General features: G+C 33.4%; 2 protein-coding genes across 5 annotated transcripts; both read left to right on the top strand.

The window, feature by feature from the left end:
* Window positions 1-7,198: 7,198 nt before the first annotated feature.
* LOC110692581 lies at window positions 7,199-10,773 on the top strand. 4 transcript variants are annotated; one of them, XM_021869618.1, is made up of 6 exons: window positions 7,199-7,388; window positions 7,580-7,637; window positions 7,873-7,904; window positions 8,079-8,152; window positions 8,945-8,983; window positions 9,572-10,773. In XM_021869618.1, the coding sequence occupies exons 5-6, from the start codon at window positions 8,960-8,962 to the stop codon at window positions 10,535-10,537; spliced, it is 990 nt and encodes a 329-aa protein (XP_021725310.1). In that variant the 5' UTR covers window positions 7,199-7,388; window positions 7,580-7,637; window positions 7,873-7,904; window positions 8,079-8,152; window positions 8,945-8,959; the 3' UTR covers window positions 10,538-10,773. The 4 variants fall into 4 exon arrangements, with proteins under 4 accessions (XP_021725310.1, XP_021725309.1, XP_021725311.1 ...); XM_021869617.1 differs by having other exon boundaries at window positions 8,055-8,152; XM_021869619.1 differs by lacking the exons at window positions 7,199-7,388; window positions 7,580-7,637 and adding an exon at window positions 7,648-7,784.
* Window positions 10,774-11,202: 429 nt separating this feature from the next.
* Window positions 11,203-12,492, top strand: LOC110692558. The gene has a single exon (XM_021869594.1). The coding sequence runs from the start codon at window positions 11,203-11,205 to the stop codon at window positions 12,490-12,492; it is 1,290 nt and encodes a 429-aa protein (XP_021725286.1).
* Window positions 12,493-13,521: the final 1,029 nt, after the last annotated feature.

Genomic DNA, 13,521 nt, shown 5'->3' with positions numbered 1-13,521 from the left:
CTATTGGTTGGTTGTGGGCCTGTGGCTTTATAGAGGGAAAAAGGCTACGGCTTGTTTGGGAAATGACGGTTGGTGGTTGACTACTTCACTTGACTAATTTGACCGGTTGAAATCAATATACTACGTATATACTTTATCCGTTCTATTAATATTGTAACAGGGAGAAATATCTATAATTGTGTAAAAGTAAAACTTATAAAAAGTTGATGTCGTGAAAATATTTTATGAGATGAATCCAACAAGATCACACATGAATATATTTTGCTTAACGTATAAATCATATTATATGGTCAAACAAGAGTGATGAATAGTGCAAAAAGTTCATTGTTGCAATACTAATAGATTGGAGGAATATTATACTAAAAGACAAGCAAATCAATGTGAAGTTGACACATGTCACTTTATGATTTGCTTGTCTTATAATGGTAAAAAAATAATTTAAAGAAATCTTAGAACTATAATTTTGGTTAAAATTTATTATATAAATCATTTGATTCATAATTTTGTTAATAAAATTTGATAGAATCTAAACTATTTGGAAATAAGTTAATTTATGGCAACTTATATTTAATGAATTGATGCTATATGTTAACAATTTTTTGAAATGATTGATTCAAATATACCCTATATATATATATATATATATATATATATATATATATATATATATATATATATATATATAATTTTAGAGTATATTTTTTCATAGTATATATAATTAATTTTGGAATAATAATATTTGTCATCAACTTTGCCACTATATGTAATATTTTTCTTAATTAAACTACACTTATTCACGTTCAATAATCTTTTACCTTTTTCACTTTTACCTTTTAATTGATAATTACTCTATTTTATTATCTTCGTATTTTTAGTTTATTTTAGAGTTGTTTCTGGGCTAATGCATAACAGGTATTATCCGGAGTCTAAAAATGATATTTTTTTTTTGAATAAATAGACATGATGAGTACAATGTACTAGGGTTGTACTTGACTGACCCTATTCTATAATTTATATCAACATACTAATGTTCAATATTTTTTTTTTAAAAAAATATTATCCCTGCTTCTTATTACTTGCAACAATTTATATGAACATACTAATGTTCAAATTTTTTTTTTTTTAAAAAAAAAAATACTATCCCTGCTTCTCATTACTTGCAACAAAGAGGTATAATTTATGGGATATAAAAATATTTTTTTATTGCAATTAATAAAAAAGGGAGTTAGTATTAGTTTTTAAAAGTCAAACTTAATTTTTTGTGTACAGTAAAACCTATATAATAGGAAAAAAATGTTTTATCATGGTGTTTATAATTAATTTATACTCTTTTACTAGACTAAAACCTACAATTAGGAAAAATTAAAAGTAAATTAGAAATGAGAATAACGTAAAATTTTATTTTATAATTGACGGGAATGTAAAATATTATTTGCATTGTCATTTCTTAATCCCTTGGTCATTATGTGAGTCTATATTTGTGTGTATGTTCATTGTCATTCCCGAGGTAATGCAAAAACGAGTATTATGCGGGGTTTAAAAATAGAAATTTTATTGAAAAAAAAAATAATGAGTAGCATATACTAGGGTTGGCTAGGTATTTGAGTGAACATATTCTAAAATTTATATGAATCATACTAATGTTCAACATATTTGGTTTTTAATACTCCCGTTCCAGAATGATGTTCCTGTTTCGTAAATCGATGCAAATTTTTACCCAACTTTGACCAGAAATATCTTTAATATCACACTAGCAAAAATTATAAAAGTTAGATATTAATAATCTACTCACTAAGTCGAATCAAACAAGATCCCACATGGCTATATTTATTCTTATAGATTAAGAGAAATTTAGAATATTCTCTCTTTCTTAAAAAAGTCAAAGATTCTAAACAAGAACATCATTGTGGAACAGAGTACCCTTGTTTCTTTTGCCTGCAAGTTGTAACAAGGGTGTATTATTTATGGGATATAAAAAATTTCTTATTAGTTGCAACTAATAAAAAAATAGAGTTAGTTTCAAACTTAAATTTTATGTTGTAAGTAAAACCTACATAAAGCCTTTATTCATAGGAAAAAAAATATTTTATCATGATGTTTATTAATAGTTTGCCTTTTTCACTAGATTTAAACCTACAATTTGGAAAAATTAAAAATAAATTAGAAATGAGAATAGTTTAAAATTTTATTTTATTTTTTAAGGGATCGTAAAATATTACTACAATGATGAATATTTGTTTGTATATACGGGAATGTAGTATTTACATTCTCATTTCCTAATTTATCCATTGATCATTATTGCGAGCCTTTATTTGTGTGTATATACTATATACAACGATAAATGTTTAATTTGTTAATTTTAGTGATTCTATTATTAATCATTAAGTTAAATTATAAATTAATATGTTGATTTGTAAACCGTGCATCGCACACGGGCACTATGCTAGTCTTTGATTATTTATAATGGCTTTTTGAAATTTTTTGGTGTGAGTCACAAGGGCGGGGTAAGCTTTAACCACTTGAGCTATCCCTCACTCTCCTGAAATTGGCTGTTTGTAAAAGTATTTAATAAATTTTATTGTTGAATGTTGGCTGTTAATTAGGTAATTTGTGGGCCAACAAGCCAAAAGCCAACAAAAAAAGCGTAGCTTTTCATAGGGGTGACCGGGTGAGCAAAAATTCAGGGTACCCTAAACCGGATCCGGAACAAATTCAGGTTCCGGTTCCGGTTGCGGGTAATAAAACTAGGAACCTGTTGCAACAGATTCCGGTTCCGGGTAATAAAATTTTGGACCCAAAACCTGTAGGATACCATATTAGAACAGCTTTTGGTTCCGATTCCGGGTATCGGAACCGAAACCTATAATTTAAGCCCAAATATGCAAAATGACATATATTAGTAACCCTAAAAGTAAACAAAAACCAAGCTCATTTCTCATTTTTCATTTTCACCGGTCGTCACCTACTACAAAACCCTCTTATTGGTATATAATCTAATAATCTATCATCTATGTATGATCTCCTTCCCTTAAATTAATTCTTATGCTATTTAGGCATCAAAAGTCTTACTTCATGGGTTATCAAGATTCAAGATGCGAAATGAGATTATGTAATAAAATTTGTATTTTTATCCTATAAGTTTAGTATTTGTATTAAATATACTAGACAGTAGACAATTAGTGTTGGATTGTTACACCTATATTTGTATTAAATTTGTAAGCTTTTAATTTATGGTAAACATCCATTTTTTTTTAATAACTTTGGAACAATTTAATAATTTTGGAATAAAAGACAGGGTACCCGGTTCCGAGTAATAAAATTAGGAAGATGTTGCAACAGGTTCCGATTCCGGGTAATGAGATTTGTTCAGGGTACTCTGCTACGCTCACCGCTAGCTTTTCCTTTGGCTCACTTGGCTTAAAAAGCCCGTTTTTTTGCAGAATGAAAAGCAAAATACCAAACATTTTTTTTTTGTTGTTTAACCATTAAAAAAAAGGGCAAAAGCTAATAAAAAAAAGCCAATTATCAACATGGCTTACATGTATATTCTGGGAAATGATATTGGCATATATACCTCTATGTGAGATTCTATGCTCTTTTTACATAGGGGTGTGCCAAAATAAATTTTCATATATTTAGTGTATCCTCTTTCTTTACTCCTTTTATTTCATAATAATTGCAACACTTTTCTTTTATGTTTGTTTTATAAAAATTGCGACACTTTCTTATTTAGTAAAGATCCACTAGTAATTCTATCGTTTCTCTCTCTATTAACCCCACTTTCACACATATTTTATTTTTTCCCTCTCCTATCACCCCACTTATTATTAAAATTTGTGCATGCCCTATTATTACAATTATTACGAAATAGAGGGATTATTATGTAATTTTTTCTACTCTATCTAGGTTTTCACCTTGAGAGGGTTTTTTAGTCTTTCCTTTTTTCAAAAGGTTCTTCTTTATTTTCTGAATATTAATGTACATAAAATATAGTTATGGTGACCACTTTAATTATGCGACAAGATTATTGAAAACCTAAATCGGTTGTTCAATTTACCTTATTAGGCGTAATTTTTTATTACATGCAATTAGTTATATATAAAAATAAAGCAAACATTCGTATCTATATAGAAAGTAACTTTGTAAATCAAAGCATCCTAAACATGACACTACACAATTTTTAGTAAAAACCTAACATTAATATGATTAATAAAATACTAAAACATGATACTAATATTTAAAAGAACCTAAACATGATATTAAGTAAGGTTTTCCATACAAGAATAATTAAACTAAATAAAGTGTAACTGCTTTACTTACTTTGGTTGTGTAACCTTGCAACTACATCATGAATAGAACATTAAAAATATCAATATAATTAATTAATCAATGCAAACTAATTAGAAACAATTAAAGTAAAGGATTTAACCCTCAAGAATTATACCTTAGATGATGTGGAGCTTTGAGTGTTGTACGCATGTCTAGGACCCAAAAAGGCCTTAATATTTATAGGGTAGTGCGCTGGAAATAAAGAAAGAGGTCGGAAAGTGTGATGACATGATAGATTGATAGAGGTATAGCGCCACGGTAGAACAATATTGTGACATGGTGCAAAGCATCGTGACGCGACACTCTTGGCGAGTGGCGACACTTACTAAATGAATCGAGAAAGGAAAAGGGCAAGATTAATCCGAAGGGTGTTGCAACACAGAAAATCGTGTTATGCCACATTGGTTGGTCGCGACATATGTGACGAGTCATGACACTCTTGCCTTAATGTGGCACTTTTGAATATCTAGAATATTCCTATTTATAATACTTATCCAGCTTATGATGAAATGTATTTGTTTATGCGGTCTTTTAATGCGTATTCATATTTGTCGAATATTTTAATGGGTTTGTATTAATTTGTAGGCTAATAAGAAGTTAATGGATTGGACTTGGAACAAAATAGAATAAGATTTGATCGAATAAAATAAAAAAGGTTAAGGCGGCTTAGGATGGAATAAAAAGGAAATAGATTAGGTTTCTAAACAAAACTCCAGTATTCTTTAAATCCAATATGGACCAAATGACAGTGAAAGAAATATTCATCATTGGGTTTTGGTCAAGGAGAAACTTTTAGATGTCTATAGTTACTTATTTGCATCTTTTTATTGAATTTATTAAGAAAAATAAAATGACCTTTTGATTATTCCAAAATAGAACGACTTTTGATGGACATCCTCTCAGAAAAGAATATGACTGGTGGGTAATCTATTTAACAGGTTTTTGTCACACGTGTCGCAATGTTATTGGTAGTTTTTTTTTTCTTTCCACATTTTTCATTTTGAAAAATTGATAGGCCACGACCTACTTGTGGAGTGAACTGATCAAGCTCTAAAAAGACCACAAATCAACCAAGAAACATGACTTTTACTCTCTTTACTCAAACAATCTCCCTATAAATGGAGGAAAAGCAAAACCATAGAAGAAACAAAAAATAAGAGATAACATATTGGGCATAAGAGGAGATTAATATATAACACTTAGATATATATTACATAAGTAATTTGAAATCTAGTGCTTAGTGGTATGAGGCAATGAACTACAAGTCTAAGGGTGGATCGGACAAACCTTGAAACCCTTAGTTCTCTTGATCAAGAAGTGGACGAAGCCTGAAACTCCAAGATTTAGTGCATGACCCCCACAACACATATATCACTCCAAAATTTATATGAACTCCGTGAAGAGATATGCTCTTTTATAGCCAAGCATATTCATCTTAGGTCTAATAGAGGCTTTAGGAAATCCATCCAAGTTTTCCATATAAGATGGCTAGTCTTCACAACCGTACCACATAGGTGAATCACAAACATTTCTCAATAGTACTTAGTCATTGGGGTTATAACATGTTCACAAGAACTTAACAAGTGCTACATCATAGCTATATAATTAACCTTAAGTAACAGCCGAAAAATGTTACAGAAAGTAGTAAAAGTGTTATTATAGACAATAAGTAACACTTTAGTTGGTGATACATTCGCCCATGTTACCTAAGGTCTTATGTAACGTTTTGGGTGACGTATGGTAACACTTTTAAATGTGTTATTACAAACCCTCTTATGTAACACTTTTTTATTTCATTAGTATCATTTTTGAAGTTTTACTTTTTATTTCTTATGTAACACTTTCTTATCTTTGGTAACATTTTTCAATTATTATGTAACACTTTATCCGACATTGTGTACCACTTTTATGAACGAATGTAACACCTTATTAACCATTAGGTAACATTTTTTAATCATCTTTTGACATATAGTAACACTTTATACAACATTTTGTATTATTTTTTGCAAACTAATGTAACCCCTCGTTAAATAATAGATAACATTATTATTATTATGCAAATTTTTATTTTTTTTTTCAATATGAAAATTATATCAACATATACAACAACCACAAATGTGAAATTAACATATAGGCCAGGATATACAATAATATGAATTGATATAATTTCATTATTATTTTTTTTTAAAAAAAAAACTAGCCATAAACACCAATTTTTTTTGTTTAACTAAACAATCTAATAATCAAAACAAAAAGAAAGTGAACTTCGATCTATAGACAACCAAATTCCCAAACAGTATACATCAGCAGATAGCAGTATATAGCTGCAGTAACAACAAGAAAGCAGTAGACTTCAGTAACAGTAGTAGTAGTGACACCGATAGCAGCTCAAGAGGCCTGCTGCAAATTCAGTTGTAGCACTAGAGGTCTGCTGCAAATTCTGTAAGGAGGTCAATAATGTTGATTTGGATCAGCCAACTGTCACAATAAGAAATAAAGAGCCAGTTAGCAGCCAAGAATAATAGGCTTGCAATCCAAAGAGGTAAGAATACATTCTTTCTTAATTTGCAATAAGTAACCCCAAATCAGCCATAGTAAAGTTTGAACATATCAATATATCCTTACCCTATAAAAGCACCAACAAACAAAAAATTGGGGTTCCTTATGAACAGTGTTCAGACCAAATTACCCCTGTATTTGTGCTGGCATTTCCTTATCTACAGTGTTGTGACTGATTTGCCCTCAAAAAAATCGTGTGCATCATTGCTGCTAATTCACTGACCACATGTAGGGGTGGGTGACAACGTGTCTGAAAATATATGACAAGGTGGGTGATTAAAGTTATCATCTTTGCTTAATTTTTGGACACTTATGCATCGCATTAAAGCAACTGAACATGTCGGAATTCATTTGACATTGTTTTTGATTGCTGATGCATTGATTCAATTAGAGCTTAATTTGTGATTTGCATGAATAATGTAAGGCTAATTTCCCATTGTTCTGATTGCAGATGCATTAATTCGATGTTCATGGCGCAATTGTTGGTTTCCACTTCTAAGGTATTGTTTAGTTTTGTCTTAGAAATTAGCATTGCACATTTAGCTGATTATATTATGTTTGTTGTAAGTGATTAGTGGTTAGAGGGTGGCGATCAATTTCAGTGATTTGTTTGTTTAGCTGATTATTAATTTATGCTTACAGTTATTTCTTCGTTTAGATATTCATTTATGCACCTTTGTGGGATTTACAGCAATTCAGACATTGGGAAAATGGATTTGGGAGGACTAAATTGTTTGATCCTTTTTATGGTGAGCCTCTTAGTTATCCGTTGGTCTATTGTTTTGCATGCTGTGTGAGAGGGTTTCTCTTTTACAGCTTCTGCTCAAGCTTTGGGAAGTGGGATTAAGGTTTCAAAAGAGATTAAGCTACTGTTTGGTTAGCTCAAGTGTTGGGAAGTACGGTTAAGGTTTTTTAGTTTTAAAAGGATTAATTTGCTGTTTGGTTTTCAAATCAAAATAAAATCACTTTTATTTCTGCTTGCAGCTGCTGCTCAAGTTTTGGGAAGTGGGATTAAGGTATGTAATAAAAAGATTACTTTGCTATTTTTTGAAATATAAGCAAATTGTTAACTTTTTCTTGATTGTGAAGTAGATTAGATTTGGGTGTCATAATTACTTTATTTGATTTTTGGCTTAGGCCTTTCACACACTTTTTGGCTTTTACAGCTATTTCTTTTATGCTGGTTGCAGCTCATCTTTTTACCCAGTGGTTTTTAGATGGTGAACCTTATTAGCTATCGGTCTAACACTTTTCATACCAATGGGTAAATGTTTTCCTCTTTTTTAAGCCAAAATACTGATACATGGCTCATTGAATTACCTGCTGTGTATGGCTTAGTTTGTTTGCATTTGTTTGTCTTCTACTGCTTTGTGTTTGCATAAATTAAGGATACAAGCCAGTTCAGCTGGTTTTCCTCATCCTCATTGCAACAAAAAAAAACTACACACACCCCAGCATAGTCCCATGGAGGTTACATTAGAGGTAATCATGAAATTGGATAGAGCCTTCTTTGCTATAGTAACAACAGTACACCTCTGGAAAACTAATCTTTGATATTACTGACCATGAACACAGAACATAGATGAACTTGCTTCAAGGATTTCTTCAGAATCATGACATTTTTAAACTTGACAAATTGATTACATTGTTTAGATTAACTTGGCATGGTTAAATTGGTGGCCATTATTAAAATTAAGTAGCTTATGTACACACAACAATTTACCAAATTGGTTGCTTAACAAACTTTGTGTGATTTATTTAACAGCAGTTAGTTTAAGTATAGTCTATATATTAGTGATGAAGTAAAGATTTAGTTACATTTGTTTTGGTAAAGGTTGGCTAATTAGCCTGCCATATGTTTGTGTGGCCTGTCTTTTTAAGTGTTCTTTGGTTCACAGTTAGTGTGGAATCTGGAATTGGTTACATGGCCTGGCTTAAGCTCTGGTTTACATCTTTTTGCTGTTGATGATAAATCATGCAATTGTGATTGTAATAGGGATCAGTTTTTGGTGAAGGTATTGAACATTAATTTTGCTTTTTGCCGTTTCTATTGCAGAGTTATGAGCTTGCGATGGGTGGAGGTGCAGGCTCTGCTGTAAGTACTCCATTATTTATAGCTATGTTGATTTGCTGATTTTTTTTTTTTGGGGGGGGGGGGTTTGAAGAATTGCATTGCATTGCTGTTTTTGTTTAGTGTTGGTTTGGATGGTTTTAGTTAGTATGTAATGATTTTGTTGTGTTCTTTATATCATGTGTTACATGCTTTGGTAGGTTAGTTTGGTTCTTTTGTATGGTATATATGTTTGGTTGCCTTTTAAAGGGCCAGCTATGTTGATTTGCTGTTTTGTGTGTTATGTGTAGTGGCCTTGGTAAGTTGCTTACATTAGTTAGTATAAGGTGAGTGTTTTGTTATTTTAAATGGGGTATGTTCTGTTAAATGCATAGTTATGTTTGAAGGTGATATGTTTCATGCTTTAGTAACCAGCCTTGTTGTTCTTTTGTGATGTAATTGCATGGGCTATTTAGATATCTTTGTTGTGTGTCGTGGATTTAGCCTTGCCTTTGTCTGTGTCTTCCAACAACACATGTTTCACTACCTTACACCTGTAGCTCAAGTGATAAGATGTCACTACACCAGTGTTAGCTGCAAAAGCACTTTTCTTATGTTATGGTATGCACACAGGTGGCTGGTCCTGAAACTCAAAAAGTGTCTATTTCTTTTTCTTGCTTGCTTCAGCAAGTTGTAGAGTATCTGAAAATTCCTCAGCCGGCTTACTACTTGGTTGATGCGAGAAAGAATGTTGTGAAGCATGTCTTGGAGACTGACCCAGGTTTGGGCTTCTATGTGTATGAGGGTGGTCCAGCTAACACAGTAGCAGAATCGCGTGAAATAGCTGCTGAAAAAGGCGTTCGTTCACTTAGGATGGAGTACAGCATTCAGGTTGAAGACTTGACTTCTAAGAAAATTAAGAAGCTCCAGTGTTGTGAATTTCTTTATCAGATGAAACGCATTGAGCTCGAGTCAATGGAAAGGGAGGCAGGGAAAGTGCCAGTCAAGTGGCCAAATGTGCCAAACCACAAGCACTGCAAGAAATATGTGTGCATTGATTACATGGATGTTATGCGTATTCTAACTGTGGAGACTAAAGCGCGTGTTTCGGCAGTTAACACTTTCAAGCTAGGACCAGAAAATTTTATTTCGTGGCTTACGATTTACGCTCCTACAATTTCTACTGGAATGGAATGCATTTTTAGTGGTGCTCGTGCTGACTGCAATGCTACCAAACAAGAGGCTGCTAAGAGGGCTGTAGATTTTTTGCGCACTGCATACAATCTTGACATAGTGGATTTGAACTATGGCAATGGGATTTATGCTGGTATTAAGTGTTCTTTGGCTAGGGAAAGATACTTAGCAGCTAAAGAACGTGTATTGGGGATTCAAGGTGCTTTGCACTTAGCTCCTTTTTTAGGTGAAGATGGCTGCATAACACCTAAGTCTGTTGTGCATAGGATTCCAGCACCTGCTCTTCCTCCACCTCCACCTCACAAACCAAAAGCTAGGCCATCTTTTGGTGACCGCTTCAGTCAGAAGCCATTTGCAGTGCCTCCTGAGTTGGACAACTTATTTAAGCGGAGGAAGTTTGATTAGGGATCAGAGTTGAGTCACATAAGACCTTGTTTTGCTGGCTTACATGTTTTGTTCCGTGTGTTCGTGTAGGCCCTTAGATATGGCATACTCCCTCCGTCCTGGTTTAGTTGCAACGGTTTGACTGGCGCTGGATTTTATGCAAAGTAATTGACTTGTTTATTATAATGTATGTAAGTTGGTAGTGGGCATTTTTTTATTATAGCTAGTGGAAGTGGGCCATAGAATTTTTTTGTGGTGGGGGGGGGGTGGGGTGTGCTGTTGGAGTGTTGGATACACGTGCCATAACATGTGAATCCAAAAAATTTGATTCCTTTTTAAATTTTTGCCGGCAAACACCATCACCGGAATTCACTTTATAATTTTTCCCTCTTGATTTTTTTTGGTGAAATTTCAAATATTTTTGTACACATCCCCTTTTTGAATTTGGAGCTTCCAAATTATGGCCTTTATATATTGAACCATAATAAATGCTTCTTCTTTATTTCAGCTTCACCTGTAGATTACTAAAAAAAAAAAAAAAAAACACAGCAAATAGAGAGTAAAGAACAAACAGAGAAAAAATATGGGGGCGGGGGGGGGGGGGGGGGGTTTGGGGTAGAATTAGAATAAATGTCGTAAGTTTTCTTCTTCAGTTTTCACTTAGATGCAACTAGTGTAGAGTAATCATGTGCATTTTTAGAGAGAAAAGAGAGCTTACAAATGATGCAAGAACCAGAATTGCTAATTGGTTACTAGTAAAAAATTCCACTGGAAAGTTGAAAAGGGGTACCGTGAAAGAAGCATCAGAGCTTTTTGGAGTGTATCGAACCACAATCTACAGAATTTCGAAGCAAGCAAAAGCTCTATGGCAAAACGGTGATGCAGTCAACATGGACTCTAAGAAACCCAAAAGGGTTGGCAAGAAAGGTAAACACATTGACTTAAGTAAAATTTCTGAAATTCCATTTCACAAAAGGGGCAACATTAGGGCACTTGCAATAGCATTAGGTGTTTCTAAGAGCACCATTCATAGGTTTATCAAAAGTGGTCAAATCAAGCCACACACAAATGCATTGAAACCAGCACTTACAGAAAATAATATCAAGGAAAGACTAAAATGGTGCCTCAAAGCCATTGATCAAGACAATGGTATGTTCAACGATATGTACAACACAATCCATTTAGACGAGAAATGGTTCTACATGACAAAAGGGACACAACGTTATTACCTACTCCCAGGTGAAACACAGCCTTATAGAACGTGTAAGAGCAAAAGATTTGTCACAAAAGTCATGTTCCTATGTGCCGTTGCTAGGCCACAATTTAATGCAGATGGAGAATGCATTTTTGATGGGAAAATAGGAATGTTTCCGTTTGTCAGGTGGGTGCCAGCAAAAAGAAGAAGCAGAAATAGGCCAGCAGGTACATTAGAGCTCAAACCAGTTACCTCAGTCACAAAAGAAGCTTATAGGAACATGTTAATCAGACAAGTGATCCCAGCAATCATGCAAAAGTGGCCAGATAACGATCAAGGTCCAATCTATTTGCAGCAAGACAATGCAAGACCTCACATAGAAGTACAAGACAGAGACTTCATGGAAGCTGTGCAAAATTCCAACAAAGACTTAAGGTTAGTATTCCAACCTCCGAACAGCCCAGATATGAATGTGTTAGACCTTGGATTTTTTAGGGCGATACAATCCCTCAAGGATCAAACAGCCCCAAAAAACACCAAGGAGCTGGTCAAGAATGTTAAAAATGCATTTAGGGAGTATTGTCCAACTAAAGGGAATAGAGTGTTCCTTAGTCTCCAATTAGTGTTAATTCAAGTGATGAGAGTAAAGGGGAGCAATAATTACTTGCAAAAACATGTTGGAAAAGAAGCTTTAGAGAGACAAGGACTACTTCCTATTGTTTTCTCTCCATCTCCAAGTCTTGTTGAAGAATGTTTGGCATACGTTGAAGCAATGCAGTAGACAATTTGAAGTGATGAACTTGCAACTTTTGGAAGCTAAAAAGTCAAATGATTAATTTTGTAAAGTTTTTGAAAGCATAATTGTAAACAATCAAAACAGCAGTACATTAGTGGAGAGATATTATATGAACCTCCCTAATACTTTTGTAAATTTTTTGTAAGCATCAATTATTAATGGGAAGATCAAGTACTAACATAAATTAGCTTGTCAATCAATTTACAGAGTACCTAATTCATTTACTACTACACCACCAAGTAAACAACACAATAACACTACGGAGTACATCTTCTAAGAGTACTCATTTTTTGCCTAACAATTACTCCGTACAACATCACAAGCACTAGATTGTACTCCGTACTTAATGGGAACATCACAACATGCATAGCTTACCAACATCACAAGCAGTAGATTAATACTCCGTACTTGATGGGAACATCAAATAAGAATAACTAACACAATAATCCACCACTATTCACTTCCGGAACTATCATCCATCATATGTCGTTCAATAATTGGGACATAACCCTTCAACATCTGAAAAATGTCTTCTTTTGATACATTACCTTTTCATTTTCTAGATTTCAACTTACCTTTCCCAGAACTTTTAAATTGACGTCCGCTGCTACATCGAATTAGCTTTGGAGCTACACACACAGGAGTGGTATCCACTTCACGTTCTGGAGTGTCGGGAACAACCCACTCTCCGTGCTCTACCGAAAAAAACGCACTTGGAAGAAAAACGTCCGGTGGAGTAGTCACTTCACGCTCTCGAGTGTGGAGAACGTCTGGCGGAGTTTCAGGAACTATTGAAAATGGTTCTTCAGAATCATCGACCCAAATCCCAATTACATTAGAATTGGGGTAGATGAATGAGTCTTGATCTTTGTTTTTAGCTAAATCAGGATTAATTTGATGTTTTTCAGTATCATCCATGAGATTTTTTCTCAAATCTACAGTAATTTGTTTCATGATTTGGGGAAGAAGATGAATGGAAGAACCTTGAAAATGGGTTAAAATAATTTGGAGTGA

The sequence above is a fragment of the Chenopodium quinoa genome, unplaced genomic scaffold (genome assembly GCF_001683475.1).
Source record: "Chenopodium quinoa cultivar QQ74 unplaced genomic scaffold, ASM168347v1, whole genome shotgun sequence".
Lineage (NCBI taxonomy): Eukaryota > Viridiplantae > Streptophyta > Magnoliopsida > Caryophyllales > Amaranthaceae > Chenopodium > Chenopodium quinoa.
Note: the sequence above shows the minus strand (reverse complement) of the source record. Positions and strands in the feature narration are given on the sequence as shown.